The sequence below is a fragment of the Camelina sativa genome, chromosome 10 (assembly GCF_000633955.1).
Source record: "Camelina sativa cultivar DH55 chromosome 10, Cs, whole genome shotgun sequence".
In the NCBI taxonomy this organism is placed as follows: Eukaryota; Viridiplantae; Streptophyta; class Magnoliopsida; order Brassicales; family Brassicaceae; genus Camelina; species Camelina sativa.
This window is the reverse complement of record NC_025694.1, coordinates 15,234,935-15,255,906: the sequence shown is the minus strand read 5'-3', so window position 1 is coordinate 15,255,906 and position 20,972 is coordinate 15,234,935. Positions and strand designations below refer to the sequence as shown.

The 20,972-nt window shown below is 33.4% G+C and overlaps 4 protein-coding genes and 1 pseudogene across 5 annotated transcripts; 3 read left to right on the top strand and 2 right to left on the bottom strand.

Annotated features, from left to right (window-relative positions):
• On the bottom strand, positions 2,966–4,087 carry LOC104720396 (putative plant UBX domain-containing protein 14). Its single transcript, XM_010438303.1, has 2 exons — positions 3,645–4,087; positions 2,966–3,506 (listed from the first exon to the last, which is right to left on the bottom strand). Exons 1-2 carry the CDS (start codon positions 4,085–4,087, stop codon positions 2,966–2,968), a joined length of 984 nt encoding a protein of 327 aa, XP_010436605.1.
• Positions 4,753–6,066, bottom strand: LOC104720395. Its single transcript, XM_010438302.1, has 3 exons — positions 6,010–6,066; positions 5,163–5,902; positions 4,753–5,086 (listed from the first exon to the last, which is right to left on the bottom strand). Exons 1-3 carry the CDS (start codon positions 6,064–6,066, stop codon positions 4,753–4,755), a joined length of 1,131 nt encoding a protein of 376 aa, XP_010436604.1.
• Positions 7,566–8,465, top strand: LOC104719025 (polyadenylate-binding protein-interacting protein 2-like). Of its 2 annotated transcripts, none has more exons than XM_010436859.1 (2): positions 7,566–7,966; positions 8,053–8,435. In XM_010436859.1, exons 1-2 carry the CDS (start codon positions 7,699–7,701, stop codon positions 8,232–8,234), a joined length of 450 nt encoding a protein of 149 aa, XP_010435161.1. In that variant the 5' UTR covers positions 7,566–7,698; the 3' UTR covers positions 8,235–8,435. The 2 variants fall into 2 exon arrangements, with proteins under 2 accessions (XP_010435161.1, XP_010435162.1); XM_010436860.2 differs by having other exon boundaries at positions 7,569–7,966; positions 8,059–8,465.
• Positions 13,068–13,566, top strand: LOC104719023 (defensin-like protein 21). The gene is made up of 2 exons (XM_010436857.1): positions 13,068–13,170; positions 13,268–13,566. Exons 1-2 carry the CDS (start codon positions 13,113–13,115, stop codon positions 13,495–13,497), a joined length of 288 nt encoding a protein of 95 aa, XP_010435159.1. The 5' UTR covers positions 13,068–13,112; the 3' UTR covers positions 13,498–13,566.
• Positions 18,106–20,661, top strand: LOC104720394 (annotated as a pseudogene).

Below are 20,972 nucleotides of genomic sequence, written 5' to 3'. Positions count from 1 at the left end.
ATTCAGGTCCTATCTGGTCGGATCCAAGGTCATTGTGCACACCGATCACGCCGCACTACGTTACTTGTTGACATAAAAAGATGCTAAACCGAGGCTGTTGCGGTGGATCCTTCTTCTGCAGGAGTTCGACCTTGAGATACATGACAAGAAAGGGGTGGAGAATGGCGTTGCAGACCACCTTTCTAGGCTAAAAATTGATGAAGAGATCCCCATAGATGACCGACTACCTGAGGAAATGTGTATGTGGTCGCAGCTTTCCTGGATTGCTACTAGGAGAAGGCCGATGTCAAGGTTCTTCAACAAATAAGTAATGATTCACCATGGTATGCCGATATCGCAAATTACTTGTGTGCTGCAGAAGAGCCTCCGAATTACTCTAGTTTCTTATTTCTTATTTGTTTTTTTGCTTCCAAGGGAACTTGCACGAGGTCCTAAGTAGAACTAGATGGAATTGTGATGTGCCTGTATTTTATAGGATTTTAATCTTGGTTTTCACACTTGTTTTGAGTCTTTTGTTAGGTCCTAGTGTGCTTTTAGAGTCTTTTTAGTCTTGTGTGAGTCTTTACAGGTTTTAGGTGACTTTGGAAGGAATCTGAGCGCTTTGGAGACGAAAATATGCATCTGAAGCTAGATTGGTTGAAGACTGATCGGACTAGCAAGCAGATGGTGTGAGAGCAGAAAAATATTCCGGATCGGCTGATCTACATTCGGATCGACCGATCGCGAGCCCGGCGCAACTTTTCTTTTTTCGTTTTAAACCGACTTTTAGGGTTTTATTTTACTATTTAAGCACGAGGCTCGACCTCTAAAAAAGACAACTTTTATTCTACGCATCTTTTGAGAGTTGTAAGCTTTGGGAGAAGATCTCCTATCCTTTCTAACCTTTTGGAGAAGAATTCTGAACCCTTTTATTTTCTCTTTGCAATTCAAACATGTTTTCTTCATCTTTGATTTGCTGAACTTTGATTTCAATGTCTAAGTAGTTTTACTGTTGGGTTTCGGGTTTCAAAAGGGGTTTTTATGATTCTCTAACTTAGGTAGTTAGATTTGGGATTGATCTTTTGTGTTCTTCATTTATTGTTGTTCTTAATGCTTAAGCTTGATTGATCACCTAGTTTAAGATCTTAGGTTTAATTCATCTAGGCATCAAAAGTGTTGTTGAATTGCTTGAATAGAACATAGGTGAGCAAGGTGATCCTTAGCCAATGACAGTTGAAGTTAAGGCACCTTGTGAACAAATCAAACTTGAACTTATTGCTTGCTAGGATTGTTTAGATTCAAACGACGGTTTAGAGTTTAATCCATTCCAGGCATAGATAACTAATGTTGCGACAGTAGGTTAGTTATACCTTCGAGATTTGAGTTCAAGAACGGTTGATTAATGCTTTTCCAATTTAACATCTAATTTCGTGATCATAGCTCCTAATTGATTCTCCACGCCCAATACTTTCTCTTGATTTAACAAACTTTGATTTAAATTTTGTCTTTGATCGGTTACTTGCGAAACAATCTTTATTATTGCTTTAGCTATACTCGATCTATATAGTTTCATAGTGCATCGCTTGGTCTCTATGGATTCGACCCTAAAGTGCTACGACGACACCACTTGATCGTGGTTGAGTGTGCTTTGGGTTATTAATTAACCTTTGATCAAATTGGTGGTGGTGGGAAAATTCAACTGGAGGTCAGTTTAGTTTATGCTGTCAAAGCTATTTTTCTCCGAGAATGTTTGCTTATTTGTGTAGCTGATAAATTTATCCTCTATTATTATCTTGCTGACAGAAGAATCAACTTAAGTTCCAAAAATACAATATACTCCTTTTACATCCAAATAAGCACAAGATATCATGCAGCCTGATGCTCCATTAATTCACATGCTTGTACTAAACGCAAAAATTAGTCTCTCTAATAGTTTGGTCTTTTTCTTAACCGATTTTAAATTTTCAGATTAAGTACAAGGGATTTGAGGAAGTTGAAGAAGAAAAGAAGTGGTGGAGGTTCCCGTTTTATTGAGAGATCCTTCAAAGAAATGAAATTAAGTCAGTTCTGAAAATCTTTGTTGACTCTGAAGCAGTCGAATCAGTCGTGAAAAATCTTGTTGACTTTGAAGCTTTGCCAGCACGTCAATTTGTAGAGTATGCTTTCGGACAGATAAAATCACTCAGTGATGCCCCACTTCAGAATATTGAACTTCTAAACAATACTACAGAGGACTCTAAAGGTGAAGAAACTCTAATGACCATTCTCCGTCGGTAGATATGCTTTCTGATGGGGCTAGTTCAGAGGATTCATCCGATCAAAATCGCAGTACTGATCAGAGTAATTCAGGAAAGCTTAGCAAAGACAAAGATGGTAATGGTGATGGCCTATAGCAATGAACTGGAGGGTGACAACGAAAATGGCAGCTTTCAGTCAGATGGTAATTCTTGGGATACCATCCCTGACATAGTTGGTCAAAATATCGTCCAGAAACTTGGTCTTCCTTCATCTTGAGAAATTGAAGTGGAACGGAAGTGAAATGCTGGATACAATCACGGTAAACTGCAGAAGCAGGTTACATCGAATCAGGGCTTGCCACTGCTAAGACTCGAGAAGGCGGGGATGAAAAGGAAGATGGTCAGCTTGATAATGAAACAGTATTGTTAAATTGATAGAACATCAGAAGTTGTTTCATATATTGTTTTTTTATTTGTTTTAAGAAAATCATTTTGTTACCATTGAAGAATAGCTATAATTTACGAATTTACATCCTTTGTTTAATCTATCACTGGACTCGGTACTATTAAAAAAAAATCTAAACAACATTGAATAACTTGCGAGAATTGTAAAATTGAACTTAATATTCGAAATTGATGAACAAAGCATAAGTTTTTAGAATTACAAACAAGAATGCAAGGGTTAATTACTTCCATAATCAAATACTTCAAATAGAAGATATAAAGAAGCAAACAACAGGTTGAAATCTTCACTCCCAAGTAACCGAGACTATCGAATTATCAATCCCAGATTGATCAAACGTGGCTTTAGCTCCATAATCTAGAGTCTTAGTAGCACCAGGAATCGCCTGCACAAGCTTGAACGCTCTTTTCTCTGATTCCTCCATGTTAGAATAACAGAAAGACCAGAGAAGCTGAATCGGTTCGCTCTTGAGAAACTTCCTCTGCATTCTTCTCCCATCTGGAAATCGAATGCACAGACTGCATAAAAGGCTTCGATCACAGTCTCCTTTTGGCTCTTCTGTCAATACCGGGAACTCAAACATGTCATCGCTTGACAGACAAGTCTCTTCAAATTCAATACCCCAAGAAGGAGGAGGAGTCACAAAGCGATCATCTTCCCAAAACGTAGACATGCCATGATGGTCGTCGTCAGCCTGGCTGCTTTCAAAGCAAATCTTCTCTGTTTTGATACGTTTGTTGCTTGTCAGAGATGCAACGTGTTCGTGAGGACCAACATCCCTGTACTTCATCAGATCCTCGAGAAAACCATGAGCTTCAATCATACCGCTCCATGTACGCATCTTCTGACCAGTGATGGGATCGATGAGGAGAATCACGGGAGGAGCAGAGTCGATCTTGTAAAAAGTAGATATTTTATGTCCTTCAGTTGTATCATCATAGACCTGCCACAAGACGAAGCCGGACCCGATGGCTTGAGACACGGCATCGTTTGACCATACATCTCGGTTAAGAGTGTGAGAAGCAAACTCTGTAGTTGATTGGAGGTTTACGAGCAACCAGAGATCCTCTCTAGAGGAAGTTGATTTTGCCTCTTCAAAGGAACCATTGAAAAGCAGATCCAGAGGAGGACGGTACAAGGAAGATAACCTAGAATCTGACGGTTTTTCTGGTGTCGAGTCGTCCCAGACATCTTCAGGACATACTGCGACCGAAGTTGGACACATGAAAGCATCTTGACAACACGGAGATTGATGATAAGAGATGAGAAAGAGGTTAATGGCATCATCCAGTTTCCACATTGTTGCTTCAAGGAAGTGGATTGCGATTTCCTCATTCTGACATGCGGTTATATTGATGAAAGACGATATTAGTTGTCTCTGTTTGTGGTCAAACGTTTCATTCTCCATTGTTTGCTGTGGTTTTTGAAAGAAAGAGATCGAGAGAAAAAATAATATGTGGAAAACCTAAAAGACGAATTGAAGAATTTGTTAAGAGTGGGTTTATTTATAGAGATAAGAGAGGACATCCTAAGTTTTTATTTCCTTTTCCTTTTTGCTTTCTGTTTTGTTTGATATATTTCCCTTTTTTTTTGGGTATTTTGTACAACTTTTTTGTGGTTTCCTTTTTGCTTTTAATTATTATTGACTGTATAACACAATTCGGTGGCTCTATTTTTTTTATAGATCTTTCTTAGTTTTTGATTATATATTTTTCTCTTCCCACACTAATTTGTTAATTAAAAAACAAAGACTTTATAATTCTAATCAAGTTAAAAACACTGCTCTGTTTTGATATTCTCAACCTATCGACAAAGAAACGCCTTCTTGCATTCTTTGTTTCTTCCCGTACCAAAATGCTCGAGTTTGAACATTAAGACCATTAAGAGGAGTGTATGAAACTTAAGGCTACGTTTACCATATTTAATGGAATAGAAAGAAACATAAGACTGAAAGAGAAACGTTGGACTTCAATTATAGCAATTGGGAAAGCAAAAACAGCAATAACAATACTAGTAGAGAAGCAACACACGTGCAAGTGCCATGGTGATTAATTAGGAACTAGTGGAGATGAATTAATTATTAGGAGGAGGCCAGTAAGGGAAGTCCAACTTCCTTAATGGTTTGTAATCTTCTATGTACAAGGTAGTGCAGGTTTTGGTGGCGAGATCGTAAACACCAAAGTTATGGCCAACAAAATAGATGCAGTTAGGCTTGAGTCCATGGGAAAAACTTGCCGGGACACAGTAAGCCTCACCACGTCCAACAAAAATGCAAAGATCTCCAATATCTTCTGTGTAGATCATAGTCTTTCCATACTCGTCCGATTCCTCACCTGCTCTAAACACCATGAACTTTTCTGTTACATGTATCAGATCGTTTTCATAATCCTTCATGTCCTTACCGTACCTGCAAAAACATCATAGAGTCAATCAAGCCAAAAATTGGTACACACCAAAACTGTCTAGTTAATTAGATACTATACCACTTGACGAGGAAAAGTTGGCCGGTGGGTGACTCCACAAGATGCTCTGTCCTAGAACATGAACTCACTTCAGCCAACTCCTCATACACAGACTTTGGAAGATTGTCAAATTCCATGTCGATGAACTTGGGTTTCTCATCCTCCTTAGAGTTGAGATCCAAGTAGCACAAGTAGTTGCCTCCAATACTTGGAATGTAGAACCTTTGATCTGTCTTGGAGAACATGAGGGTCGAAAAAGGGTTTATACACTGAGGCATGGTGTTGATGTTGATCCATTTAGAGCTGCCAAAAGGCCTACAGAGACTCAACCGAGATCCTGATAACTTGACACCCACTACCCAATCTTTATCTCGGACAGGTAAAGAGGACATGACCAGGTTTTGGATTTCGGTATCGGTGGGTAGAGAAGGTAGATGAACGGTCACGTCTTCAAGTTTGGGGTTCGAGGGATTATAGTTGATGATAAGTTCCTCGTCGTCACTGTACGAAATATAGGATTCTAGTTCTAGTTCTAGTCCATCACGTGAAAAGCCGACAGTCATCGCATCACAGACCTCCTCACTGAGTTTCTCGTCGTTAATATAGACTTTCTTTCCCTTGGAGGAATAATTTTGTGTTGTTACACGACCATCCAGAGAAGAGTCTGCGATGTTAAGGATGTAGTCAATCAACAGAAACGGGTAGGCTGGTGTAGATGAGAAGTGAGTTGTAGATGAGAACATACGAACGTTTGTGTGTCTCTGCCATTTATATAATGGACCATCATGGTCAAGTAGTCAGAAACAACTAAGGAACAAAAAGTTTTAAAGTAACCTAATTATTATTAAATAGCAAAAGAGAAGCTTACGAGAAAGTTTTTGCAGACAGATGGTTTGAAGATTCGGTTGATTAAAAGCTGCGCCATTGTTGAATCCCTAAACAATCTGTGTGTTTTCGCCTCCTCCTATCTATTTCTTTGAGGCTTAATACTGAGATTTATATATGCTTGCAAACCACGTCCACGTTTTAACTGACAATCTTTAGATAATATTTTGAAATTGGCATCCAAGGCACATAAATATCTCTTTAAATCTGATTAATTCTTATTTTGCTTGTCCTGGAAGTAAAAATGGTACATAATTTTGTTGTTCATATTTTTTCCCCAAATAAAATCTAAAAATCTTTCCTACTCTCACATCGTCATAATTAATTTATATTCATTAAATCTAAAATCATTTCTAAATCTCGGTACACCCATAACTCTTTTGTGTTGCAAAAATATATATAGAGATACGATCATACGAATGTCCCGTGAAAATATATATTTAGGAGTTTATGTAAACATGTCGGAGCCCACATTGATCGAACTTTAAATTACTTTTAAGAAGATATAAAGAAGAAACTACTGCAGTTGAAATCAGAGGCTGTTATTGTAGAGGTGATTTCTAAATCTATATGGAATTTTAAATTCTAAAAATCAAAACACATGAATTTTGAAATAACGGGGATGTATTCAACTTGACATTTTAAGTGATTTGTGTAAAATTTACAAATTATATGTTATTCAATCATGAATTTAAAAAAATCTCATGAAATCTACTATTATTGAACTGATGATTTAAAAATCTACTTTAAAATCCACTGTTATTCAAAACAGTTTGTAGATTTGGATTTTAATTAAGTTTCAGGGATTCTGGAGGATTTGAGAGGATTTGTTTAGTTAAAAATACAGAAATCCAAATCTCATGGTTTTAGGTGGGATTTGAAAGAATTTCACCATAAATCATATCAACTTCCCTAAAATCTATCAAAATTCCAAATTTTATAAATCCCATAGAATTCTCAAAAATCATGGTTTCAATACACCCCTCAACATGTTTTATCCTTGGATTTGAATCTTTCTATTTTACACTTTTAAATCCAAATCATTAAATGAATAACATGGGATTTTAACAAGTATTTGTAAATCATATAACCAATAACATATAATTTTGATAAGTATTTTAAAATCAATGATTTAATAACACATAATTTTTATTTAGATTTCCAAATCCATCAAAATTATAAAGCCAATAACCGTCTCTAAGTAACTGTATGTTTAATATGTATTTTAATCGTGCTTGTACCCTTAAGGGCTTTTATTTCGTTTACCCTAATGGGCTTTTAGGCCTACGTTCTAGAAATTTCCTTCTTACCTTAAGTAACACAAAAAAATATCTTCAGTTTATCTAAACAGTAAGCAAAAGATAATCCCTTATCCAGTAACCAAGGAGCGTATTATCCAATTATTGTGCATATCTACACCGTCAGATCACCCTCTTATCATTCATTACCGTTAGATCGTCATTATACCCGTCACACGTGTCTGTGACACTGACCGGTTTTACCGGCTACTACTTGCTTTTCTCTTCTTTTAAAGGCCGTTCCAAGCTTCCTCACATCTCACTTCATAAGTGTGACTCGCTCTAAGGCTCTTCAGTTTGACTCGTTGATCGGAGAAAGGTACAAAACTTTCTGATTCCTGGTTTCAATACCATCAGTCAATTCGGTTTTGAAGATGTCGGCGATGGTAGATCGGAGGTTGTTATCGACGCTAAACCCGAACGCGCCGGTGTTCGATCCGGTTGGATTTCGTGAGGTCGAGGATTTTTCACCCAAGTGGTGGGATCTGGTGACGACGTCAAAATGGTTCCGTGACTTCTGGCTGAGTTCCAACTCTGAGTACGAGTTCGACGACGGCGACGATGATTTCTCTGTTTTTGAAGAAGAGTTCGAGGAGATGGTCGCTTCTTCCGATGGTGGATCTATGGTTGATTCAGTTACCGGTAACGATTTGTGGAATCTCTACCTGTTTAAAATTTCAGATCTGAGAAAAGTTTCTCATAAGTGGTTTTGTTAATTACTATGGCAGAAACAGATGTTGCTAAGTATTTGAAGATGCTTCTGAACATGGCGGAGACTACGAAAGAGAAGCTGAACAGATCAAAGTTGTCGTTGATGTCGTCATGTTCACCAAAGTGTAGCCAGAAGAAGAAGTACGTGAATCCAAACTTCAGTTGTCGCCGTAATCATCACATCTATCAGCCACGGTGAAGCTTCTACATGGTGTGGAACTAAGCTCTTCTTTGATCAGGGTTTTGTCTGTGAATATATAAATAAATAACGCTAGTTATGAGCTTTGAAATCGAACCTGATAAAGTGTTTCGGTTCTTGTTTCAATTTGGGTCATAAATTTCGAATGTGGTTTGTACTTTGGTTAAAATAATATCGAAGCGAGCCTCTTGCAAGTTGAAACCATGAAATATAAAAATAAGTCTTTGGAAACCAATTCTAACAAGAACAAAGTTGAAACCGGTAACAAACACACGTCAGACCGAACTAATTTTGGTTAAGACTTTTAGCTAAAATTTTACTACACAAAACTGAACCCAAACCAACTAACAAATATGTTTCGACAGGAAAAAAAAAAAAAAATGTTTCGACAGTGGTGTTTCTTTACATAAAGACTGACGAAAATACCAAAATTGGCTGACCAGTCAATAATTTTTTTTTTTTACCAGCCAATAATTATATGTTCATTACTATGTGTTGGTGTGTTGATTTTCGCCCTTGTATAAAGTCCATTAAGTAGTGGACTATGTAGGCTTCTTGGTGGATTCTAAATGGGCCCAGAAGATATCAGCCGGTTGTACAACAGCGCTTAGTCAGACTATCGAGGGAATCTCGGAGAGTCGGAGGAGATCGCGGACAAATCGGAGAGATATCGTCGGAGTAAACCCAAGAAATTTCGTTGTAGCTTTCTGATTTAAATATCTTGAAACAATACATAGTGAGTACATTGTAACGTTACCGATTAAAACATCAACACAAATTCAGTATGTCAGTTCTTCATTGTTCTTATCGAGTTCTACTGAAAGTCTGTGCCTACATTTTTTCTAATCAACTAAGTATATTAAATTGTGGTTTTTAGCACCTACACTATGTTAAGACTTAAAGTTTATAAGCAATCGGTTAATCCTTAACTATAGGTATCAAAGTATTTAATAGCTTCAGTAATATCAAATATTAACTACTACCATACTTAATCCCTATAATTATTACGAATATTAATAATAATGAGAAATCTTTAATACTTATTAACTGTGACTTTGTTGCTTCCAAAATAATCAATAGATTAAATACGAAATTGTATATATATGTAAACTAATTTGATTTGCTTTTATATTGTGAGATATTTACTGAAACAACAAATCAACTTAATACAATTTAATAAAAACAATTCATCATTTAGTTTAGATTTTCAATATTTTCTTAACTAAATTATAGTAATTAATTATGATTAGTATAGATGGAAATAATAAAAAACGCAGAAATTATATATATGTAAAGTTGTAAACTAATTTACAGAAAAAGTGTATTGTATATCCCACATCGACTAAATATTTTGGAATATGATTGATAATCACTATAAATATGTGACTAATATGTTTCGAGTACAAATGAGCACGAAGCTTGATTTATCAGGTATCCAAATTTAACAGTTTAATTTGGTTCTATATTTGGGCATATTTAAACTTTTAAAAGTAAACATAAAATAATATATTTACGTTTTTTTTTAAAGTTTAAGATATTATAAATATTTAAATTTTTATAGAATGTTTAAATTATTATAAATATTTGAAATCCATCGAAATTTTAAAATATTATAATATATTGAAAGTCTATACAATATTTAAGTAATATTAATATTTTTACTCTTAAAAAAATTAAAATATATAAAAAGTTTGAGTTAAACTCGTTAAAAGAGGTATTTTTATCAAACTATAAATTAAATTTATCAAACTATAAATTAAATTGGTTTTTTTTACAATTTTGTTGAGATTTGATATATCAAATATTAACTTCTAAATAATAACCTAAATATACATAATCTCACTATAAATACAATGGTTTTTTAACCATTGAAATATCTCAAACTAAAATTTAACAAGCAATTTGTCCTCTTTTGACGACAAACCAAAATAAAGAAAAACTCATTCTCTTACAAAACTACTATCCGATATTGCGGAGTGTCTATTTTCTTACAAAACTACTATCCAATATTGAGGTGTGTCTGTTTTCGTGAAAAGCTACATTCTACAAACTACATTTGACAAACTACTTACTCTATTAGGATTTCCAATTTATTGTATAACCTCAAATATACAAATAAACACTATATAAACAAAGAAAATAAGTCAAAATAAAAAAATTACATTACAAAAATGCAGATTACAAAAAAAAAACTAACTAACAAAATATATAATCCCGTATTGTAGCACGGGATATCACCTAGTTCTAGTTATAAATACGAAACAACACCTTTAATTCATCTCATCTATATTAGATTTCTGAAATACATTTCAATCTCTAGTCTTTGATAAGTAGTGTAAATTACTAACAATACCATTTATTGGCAGACCTTACGTGACAATAAGGGGTGTCATATGACTCCACAAAATTAAAATACTAAAATACTAAAGATTATTAGCGTATCGTATTATATAAATTTTGGTTTTCAAATTTAGTACCCATTTGATCGCGACATGTGTCAATTTTAAAGAGTAGAGATTTGTCATGTATTATACAAAAATTTTGTTTTCACAAATTTTAAAATTAAAAAGATAATTATAATAAATTAAAACATTTAAACAATTTTATTAAATATAAAATATAGTTGTTATATGTATGTCAAAAGATAATACTAATTCTAATTTTAAATTACTAATTCTATAAGAAAAAGAACTAAGAAAACTATACAATTAATTACTATAATATCATAATTAAATAAATTATACTGTCAATTATTTATCTTAAAGAAAAAAGATAGTAGATACTCACCTTCATATAAACAAATAAATTTTCTCATAACAAAATTGTTTCTTTAAATACGTCATATATTGAACTTCGTTATATTATTATAATTTTTTTTGTAAAAAAATATAATTTCATATAAAGTTGTCTCATTTTTATGAAGATATTTCATATTGTAAAGTAAATCTACGTGACAATTCTATACACTATATGATATTCTCTCTCTGTTTTTTTGTCAAAATTTAATTATGAGATCAAACTTTACTTTAAAAAATCATATGCTTACGTAATTTGGAGCATATATTTGCATATTATGCATATATTTGTTTTTATTGGGATTAGTAAACTTATCTTTAAATTTATATTTTATTTCTATTTTTCAAGCATTATTTTTTTTCATTTAACTTGGAAATTTTTATTGGACCAATGTTCTTCCCAGGTTCTTGAACAGACTTTGATAATATTATTTTTAGATATTAATTTCCCCTTTCAAGGTACTTAAATGAGCAGTGCTCTTCTTCGAGGAGGAGCTAGCAACTCACAACTAGTAAATAATCTTATGGTTGACATTATCTTATATATTCCTTTGTTTTAAGTTATATTTTATTTTATTAGTTTTGCTCTTTTAAAATCAATTTATAATTTTATTTTACAATTATGTGTCTGATGTTCTCAAAATATTACATTGTGTGTAGAAAAAGAGAAATTATGTTACACGAGTGCTCTCTCTCTCCAAAGGCGACGAAATAAAAGAAACTGTTTCTTCCATTGGCATATCCACCAGCCGACGTTGGCTCTGGCGTAGGCCGTACTCTTCCTTTATGTTTATTTGTAAACCTTTATGTTTATTTGTAATTAGGCCTTTTATCTTTGAATAAAACCAGAGCACATGACTACGAAGTTCCAATTTCAAAGTCTCACTCTTCTTCTCTCTCTCTCTCCGTGAGAGTATTCTTCCGACCAGTATCCGGCAAGGACACATAAGTTATTGTGTTGGCTTCATTCCGATGGTGTTCTTTCCAATCGGCTTTCGTCGTTTCAGTTATGAAACGTTTTGATTTCTTCTCCGAAGTATTTGTGAATTATTTTGTTCCAGATTAAAGAAGGGAGTTTACTCACGGATCTGGAATCCAGGGGAGAATAGTTTTAAGGAATATCTGATTATAAGAGATCGATTATGGCGGGATTTCACTTACTCCATTACTGATGGAGAAGAAACCTTACAAGACGTAATTGTCTGTGCAATGATGTTGTGGTGCATTTACGTTGTTATTCTGGGTATGCACAGCCTTCTCGATCTGCTGACACTAATTGCTATGATGATCTCTAACGACCTCTTTGGTGTCAGATCAGATGTATAATAGGATGGGATTACACAAGTGCCAAGCCAAATTTTTTTATACGCACAAGGACATTAATACAGACTTGGTATTGGATAATCAAGATTTCAAAACTTTTTCCAGAAGCAACGGTTTTTTTTCTATGTGATGAGGAAATTCAAACAAAGAATGCCAATAATGCATACATATCACATTCGAGTAAGATGGCTTACGAAGAAGGAACATATCATGTTTAATAACATGATGGCGAATAAGGCTTATCGGAAGAAAACATCGTCAAATTCATTTCTTCATACTTGTTATCTTTAGTATATGGCATATATTTATGTAATAAATTGTTTTCTGAAGTTCTGTATTGGCTTTGTACCTGCTGTAATATCCTATTGATTAATAAAAGATATTGGAAGGAAAAAAAAATATTACATTGTGTGTCTTGAAGGAAATGAAATTCTAACCCTATTTCATATTGGTTTGCGCTTTATCTTACAAAGTTAAAAAAAAAAATACATTTATTGAAATAAATCATGCATATTACATCTTTACATAAAGATATAAACTAGAAAGTTAATAAATTGGTCAAATTTTTAAGCTATTTTTGTTGTTAATGTGTTTAATTCGTTTGACCAATTAAATTTATGGTAATTCTAAAGATAGTGTTCCAAGAAACTCTTGATGGTAATTCTAATTATAAATACAAAACAACTACTTCATTTTTTTCCATTCAAAGAAAAGTAATAAACATCAATAATATTTGCTTTAGCCACCAAACAGGAGAAAGATGTTAAGACTAATGATTATTTATTTGGTTTTATTTGCAACTATTGTGTTATGCATGGGTATGTTTTCTTTAGTGTTTAATTTTAAAACATTAAGTACTTTTTTTCTGAAACTTTGATGTATGTAATTAACAATCATATTTTTATTGAAATTTAGGTTCTAACAAAATAGATGGAGAAACAAACATCGCACCATGGGTATACGAAATCAAGTCAAGATGTTGTAAAGAACATCGAAGTCTCGAAAGATGTCTTCCAGGGATAGATGATAATCCTGATAAAAATGGAAAATGCTGGATATATTGCGTTCAAGAATGCAAAAGAGGTGGCTTTTGCAAACGTTTTGGAAAAAAACATATATGTCATTGCTGTTGTTCGGTTTCATAGGCGTCATAAAAAAAAATATAGTGGTCTAATGTGTAACTGTTATACTGTAAGGCATGAAAATTTTATGTATTGGACTTTCTAGTTCGAAAATAAACATATAGATAAGTATATGTCTCTTTACTCTTTTTGGCATCAAATTTTAAAAACTCTATAAAAAAATCACATATCATCATCGAAATAATAAAAACTTGAAAATTCAGAAAAATATAACAATAAATAACACTAGTTTCTTGTGTATATATATAGAAGGATGCAAAAGAGATTGTTTCTGCAAACGCTTTAGAAAGAAACATATAATGTCACGACTATTGCTCGGGTTAATAGGTATCATACAAAAATTATAGTAGTCTAACATGAAATGCCTATATGCAAATAAATTTATGTAGAACAACAACATTGTTCAAATATATATAACAAATTACAAAATTTAACTATCACTTCTCTTTTTCTCCATATAAAACTAGAAAAGTTCAAATATAAAGAAAACATTTATATACACAAATATACATTTATCAAAAATAAATTTATGCACACAAATTAAAAAATACATTTAAAAATAATTTATCACACTAGCGGTGCTTAAATGTAAAAATTAGCTGATAAGAGCATAGTGCTTTATGTGCATACATTTATGAATCATCATAGTCACTAATGTTATCTTATCAATGCATGTTCTTATAGCAATCAAGTTTTAAAAAATAATTTTTTTAAAAAAGTTGTATAGGCAAAGAGGTGGTTTTTGCAAACAATTTGAAAAAAACATATATGTCATTGCTATTCTTCGGGTTAATAGGTATTATACAAAAATTGTAGTGGTCAAATACTAACATTTTATATAAAATTCTATTACTCGAAATTTTAATTTTAATTTTTTTTATGTTTTTTTTGTCGATATCAAATAAAGAATAAATGACTGGCCATGCTCTTTTTGAATTCTTCCTCGAAATCATAATTAGCTATTAACCTCTTTCCAGCAGCATCTTTTTTTGAAGTATATGTACTATTAGAATGCTGTTTTCCAAATGTTACATTAACATATTTGAAGGAATTCACAAGCTTTTGATAAACTAGTCAAAAATGAGAATTTAGCCTAAAAGATGACACAAATCAAGGAACATGAATTTGACTATCAACTGACCATCCTCTCTTATAGATATTTGATAGAGACAACAAAATGAAAAATTTATTTGAAAATATTTCACTGCTTAAGTCATAGAAAGTACCACATAAAATTATTTCTCAAAGATCCAAAAAATAAAATTATGAAAATCGATGTTAGTTTGAACCAAGATAAACATTAAGACATAGTTTAATATGTTGTGTTAGTTAGCATGGAAAGAGATAATGGATGGGGGTTTAGTAGAAAAAGAAAACGAAGACTTGACTGGTTCCGACCAAAATGGGAATGGACTAAAGTTATAAACTTATAATCTATATTCTGATGATTGGGAAGTTGATACATGTCAAATTATTGGACAACCAAGAAATACATTTGAAGTGAGAAGTATAAATATGTAATGTTCTCTAATATATGATTTTTATACTTTGAGAGTCATTTCCCTCTAATTTGATGCAGATTCGTAAATCAGGTTTGGAAATTTGTTAGGAATACAGTTTTTGATATACCCATTTTAAAACATACCATTTTTTGGCCATTTTCATTTTTGCCCTTCTTTATTTATAATGATCATTTTACCCTTACATGAAAATTAATTTAATCAATAAAATGAAAAAAAAATCCGACATATTTCCCGCCAAAAAACAATTTTGTCAAAAAAAGTTTGACAAAAAATTTTGACAAAAAAAATTTCCCGCCAAAAGTTTTCCCGCCCAAAAAAAATTTACAAGACTTTAATAAGGTTTTTAAAAGGTTTACAACCTTGTAAAAACGTTTACAACCTTGTAAAAACATTTACAAAGTTTTTAAAAGGTTCTTAAAATGCTTTTAAATGGTTTTTAAAAGCATTTACAAAGTTTTTAAAAAAAACTCTTAAAAACCTTTTAAAAATCTTGTAAACGCTTTTAAAAATATTTTAAAAGCGTTTACAAGGTTTTTAAAAGATATAAAATTCAACAAAATTTGGCGATATTTTTTTTTTTAATTTTTTTTGGCGGAAAATTTTTCCATTTTTTTGGTGGAAATTTTTTTATTTTTTCGCAGGAATTTTTCTCGATTTTGATAACTGTACATTTTTGCTGTCACTGAGGAAAAAGATAATTTAGTCCTTTTATAGATAAAGAGGAGTAGTTTTAAAAATGATCAACATGGAGGAGTATTTTTAAAAAGAGGCATAAAAAAAGGGGCATTTTTGAGATGCCCATCAGACTTTTTGGTTGTTTGGGTTAAATCGTTCTTAAAATATATATTTTTCAATGAATTTGCTAAAAATTTATAGTGCGTTAATAGTGATTCATGAATCATAATAATTACAAATGTTATATTACCAATGTTGTTATATACCAATGCATGTTCTTATTGCTATAGCATGAAGAAAGAAAAACTCAAAAAATTATAACAGGATTCGAACCGTATATTCTCAAGTTAATGGATCTTCAAAAATTGAGATGGATGTTCAAGAAATTTATATAAAAATAATTTTTTGAAGAACACAATTTTTTTTCTATATTTCTAGTTTAAGTCTATACGATACATACCAAATTGAAATCAACTCACCAAAATATAACGGGTCTAAGTTTTGGTTACAGTTGAACGAAGAATTTTACTACGACATATCAATAAAACCCATAGGAAACTTAAAATATATAAATTAAATGCTGACCCCTACGTATATTGATCTACTTTACTTACAAAGTAACATATACATTTATTAAAATAATCATGCATATTTTGTTCTATATAAAGAAAAAAGTAAACAAATTTGTCAAAGTTGGAATCCAAATTTGTTTGGAAATATTTAAAAAAGGTTGACCAAAAAATTGTTTTCATTACTATGTAGGATAATGTTCATCGAACTCCTTGATTGTAGTTCTAACTATAAATACAAAATAACTTCTTCATTTTTTTCATCCAAACAAACAAAAAAAAAGTTCAGAATATTTTAGTATAACAAAGGAAAAAGAGAAAGATGTTGAGAACAAAGATGGTCTCTTTGGTTTTATTTGCGGCCATTGTGCTTTGCATTGGTATGTTTTTGTTGTAGTATTAATACGTTATTATGTGGGTTTTCATATGAACTGTTTATTACGCTGAAATATTTTTATAAAACTATAGTGTTTGGAATTAATAAGCTCATTTCTATCAAAACTTAGGCTCCAGCAAAGTAGACGGACAAAAAAACATCGCGCCATGGGTATATAATATCAACAAGCAAAACAAGCAAAACTACCACACAATACATACAGTATTCTCAAACTCTAGATTTTGTGTAAAAATATTAATAAACTTTTAATCAACCACTAGACTAAGGAGACTTTCACAATTAGACAACTCACACGAACAAGGATTATATGATACATCTCTCTTATAACACTCAGATCCAGAAGGGACAATTCCACACATATACGGCATGCTCCATGATGGACAATCTTTTCTCGCAACGCACAAGACTATATATGATGAAGCCTTCGAATAATATAGAACCTCATATAAATTTTGCACCATTAACCTGTGAAAAAACTGCATTCGTTGGAAGTCAAACGTTAGGCCTAATGTAAATATATTAATAATCATTTAATCAACCACTGTACTAAAAAAAAGACTTTCACAATTGATATATTATTTTATTAACTATCAATATATGACATTTTGTGAAGTATAAAATTTAAGTAAACATTTTGCTATAGCTGGTTTTTCTTAACTACGTCACAGAACAAAAAAATACAAAACTTCACCCGCTGTTTATAATGAAGTCGCCAAATGATTCATACTTCATAGGTTTTCTCGAGCAAACAAAAAAGGGAGATATGTAATGTGATCACTAAGATATTGCATAATCAACATATTATTTAGTTGCAGATAACTATTAGTTGACCAAATCATCTATGGATACTTTATAAGAACATGCATCGTCATGATTTTTTTTTTAAAGCATGCATCGTCATGTATTCGCAGACTGAAATCAACGTCAGTCACAATGCTTGCAATTTTATCCCAAACAAAATAAGTCACTTCGATATTTGATTAATGAAATTTCATTCAAAGGTGATCTTACATTTTGTTACGTATAGTATACTAATAATCAATTATCTTAGAAAAGAAAATGAATATACTGATATGATTAATATTCTGTGATCGGAATATCCAGCTCAACCATCCCAAAGTAATGATCTGATCGATCTTAAAACGTTCAATATTTTTTTTGCAAAGAAAAAAAAACGTTCAATATTTTTTGTCAAAACTCCAATTATTGGTTAGTACATATTTTTACAATAATGATACACGAGATTGAGAAATGTTATTATGTGATTCAATAACTAATTAATTAATTATTAATGACATGAGACATAAAATGGTGCATTGTCTTCCAAAAGTCAATGAGTCAGACTCAACGACGTGCATGGTGAAACATGAGGACTAACCTAATTAATTTGTTTTATATACATCAAATTATCTACGTAAAACCAAACCAGAACATTGTTTCTCTGTTGTTTGTCTCTCAAATGGTTGACCGTAATACCGATGTGGTCGTACAACTCGGTTCTTCTGGCACAAGTATTTTCCGACCAGACGAAACTTCGACCTCAGAACCTCAGAGACCGACGACACAGTTCCCAGTTCCTGCGCCGGAGAAAAAACTAACCCTTTTTTCCTTACGACTGGCAGTTCTTGAGAAGGTTTTTGAGATTTCGACATTCTTATTTCATTATTTAAAAGTCATTTTTTTGAGTTTTGAATGTGTTCTTAACCGCAGATTGCTTCACGGTTAGGATCTTTAGGATTCGTTTGGGCAACAGTTGTTCTTCTTGGTGGATTTGCTGGAAGCTTAGAGACAACAGATTTCTGGTTTGTTACTGTGATTCTTGTAGTCGAAGGAGCTCGGCTTTTCAGTAGAAGCCATGAGCTTGAACTGCAGCATCAGTCCAAATACACAATCTCTGGAATCAACACCTTCCGATGCCTTGTCAAACAAGTTATCCAAATATGCCACCAAGCAGCTCACATTGCTGATGAGAACGACAATAGATCCTCGGTGCAGGAACCGAGAACAGAAGAGAGGCATTCGGGGAAGACCGTGCGGACAAGGACATGGAAAAGCTCAGATGTTCCTATGTTGCCTTACACAGGATGGGTCTTTGTTTCAAGAAACGTGAGCAGAGTCTTTTATTGGCTCCAGATTGGCTCTGCTTTCGCCAGCATTACTATCTCTATGATCAAACTCATCAAGCAAGACTACGGAGACAAGGACTTGAAACCCAAAAGCACCAATCTCCACTCTGCTTTGACTCTCTTCTACTCTCTAGCCCTAGCCGAGGCTGTTCTCTTTCTTGTTGAGAAAGCTTACTGGGAATATATGATTAGCGTTATCAAGATTCTTGAGAAAGTGAATAAAGAATGCGGTCTTGAGAACTTTGGCACGGGCTCGGTGAGAAGATTCTTCTATGATGCCTACTCTAGATGCCTCAATGGGAGCATCTTCACGGATTGAAGATGGATATGGTGATGTTTGCCATGGAGCTCTTGCTAACAAATTCTCCTGATGAGCAGCTCACTGGAGTACAGATTCTTTGTAGATTCTCAACCCACATAGACTACTCGGTTGATACTCTACAGAAGATTGGCACAAATCTTGAAATCATAGAGAGGTTAGTGGAGATGTTGAATTGGAGAAACAAGAATCAAGAAGATGTGAGAATGTCAGCTGCAGAGATTCTCTCAAGATTAGCTAGTAAGAAGCAGAACTCTCTAAGAGTGGCAGGGCTCCCGGGAGCCATTGAGTCGATCTCTTCTCTTTTAGAGAGCACAAGAGATTCAGGTCAAGCTACGGATGAGATTGGAGAAAATAGTATCAATCAGACAAATCTATGGACGTTGAACAATCTTGGACTGCTGATTCTGAAAAGGCTAGCTCGAGATCATGACAACTGTGGGAAGATTGGGAAAACAAAAGGGTTACTCTCAAAGATCATTGACTTCACTTACGCTGAGAAGAGGTTGTTGGAAGATTCAAGTGTTCCAGTTGCGGAGCCTTATAAGATCTTGGCTGTGAAACGGTCCTTGAAGCTATTAAAGAAGCTGGTGAGCACGACAGGTGCAACAGGGAAGAACTTGAGGATGATTATCTCTGGGATTGTCTTTACAGTGAGCAACATTAGGGAAACATTACACCATGGGAAGAGTCAACCTCATTTGCAGAAGCTCGGTGCAGAGATCTTGACTTTTCTTGCGTTTGAAGAAGGTGCAACCGAGAAGATTGGAGGCACGGGAGGGGTTTTAAAAGGACTTCTCCGCATATTCTTGAACAATGAGATTCCAGAGGATAAAATTGGTGTGAGAGTCTCTGCTGGTGAGTCTATAGCTATGCTAGCTCAAGGAAGTAAAAGCAATTGCCAACGTATCTTGAGATCAAATGTTCTTCCGGAACTCGTTGAGGCGTTGAATAACCCGTTGATTCGGTTGAATGCAGCGAGAATTTTGAGGAATCTCTGTGCATATACAGCTCCTGATCAATTCAATGAACAGCTGAAGCAAGTTATTAAATCTGCAGCAACAACAGTGAGTGCTCATGGTCTTGAATTAGAATATTCATGAATCATCATCATCACTAATGTTATCTTATCATGCAGGTTCTTATGGCAATCACATCTGAAGAAAGAAAACCTCAAGAAGTTATGGTGGGATTAGCACCACATATTCTCAAGTTGATGAGTCTTGAAGAATTGAGATGGATGTTCAAGAAAGCGAGAGTAGGTGAGGAAGAACTAGCCGAGGCATTAGTCAATATTCTCAAGAGATATGAACAGCCAGTTCCAAAGGTACCAAGAATCAGGAGATTTGCAATAGAGCTAACCATTTCGATGATGAAAGCTAATCCTGAGACGATCAAGACTTTCCAAAACCTTGGGATGAAGAATGAGTTAGAAACTGTTTTTGAGACCGCAGCTGAACTTGAGAACTTTGATATATTCTCTGGCACGGTTGGTTTGGCGCGCCATGGCTCAACGATCAATGAACTCACTGAAGAAGCAATGATGTTGTTGAGTTAGACTAAGAAATAGGCAACAAATTTAAAGACATTGATGTTATCTCAAACCCGAATTGTTGTCTTTGCTCATCATAGGGCATCTTTAACAAATTGTCAAATGGTCTATATACTATAATGTTTTGGTAATAAATCAAAACTAGCAAAATGAAAATTATAATAGATTTGATCATATAGCTTAACGGAATTAAAAAATGATTGACGAGCCCGCATTAACTTTTTCCATAAATCAAACACCAACGTTAAGTGGGCTCTGTTTGTTATCTATCTTAACATTTTTGGAGTACAAATTTGTGCACTTCTTTTTGTCTAACG

Bases quoted from the DNA above. Each gene is read 5' to 3' on its own strand.
- LOC104719025 (XM_010436859.1), top strand. From the start codon at position 7,699: ATGTCGGCGATGGTAGATCGGAGGTTGTTATCGACGCTAAACCCGAAC. The intron at 7,967-8,052 runs GTAACGATTTGT...TTACTATGGCAG, and splicing joins TATGGTTGATTCAGTTACCG to AAACAGATGTTGCTAAGTAT.
- LOC104720395 (XM_010438302.1), bottom strand. From the start codon at position 6,066: ATGGCGCAGCTTTTAATCAACCGAATCTTCAAACCATCTGTCTGCAAA. The intron at 5,903-6,009 runs GTAAGCTTCTCT...TATAAATGGCAG, and splicing joins CTGTCTGCAAAAACTTTCTC to AGACACACAAACGTTCGTAT. The intron at 5,087-5,162 runs GTATAGTATCTA...ATGTTTTTGCAG, and splicing joins CAACTTTTCCTCGTCAAGTG to GTACGGTAAGGACATGAAGG.
- LOC104720396 (XM_010438303.1), bottom strand. From the start codon at position 4,087: ATGGAGAATGAAACGTTTGACCACAAACAGAGACAACTAATATCGTCT. The intron at 3,507-3,644 runs GTCCGGCTTCGT...GCGTACATGGAG, and splicing joins GCCGTGTCTCAAGCCATCGG to CGGTATGATTGAAGCTCATG.
- LOC104719023 (XM_010436857.1), top strand. From the start codon at position 13,113: ATGTTAAGACTAATGATTATTTATTTGGTTTTATTTGCAACTATTGTG. The intron at 13,171-13,267 runs GTATGTTTTCTT...ATTGAAATTTAG, and splicing joins AACTATTGTGTTATGCATGG to GTTCTAACAAAATAGATGGA.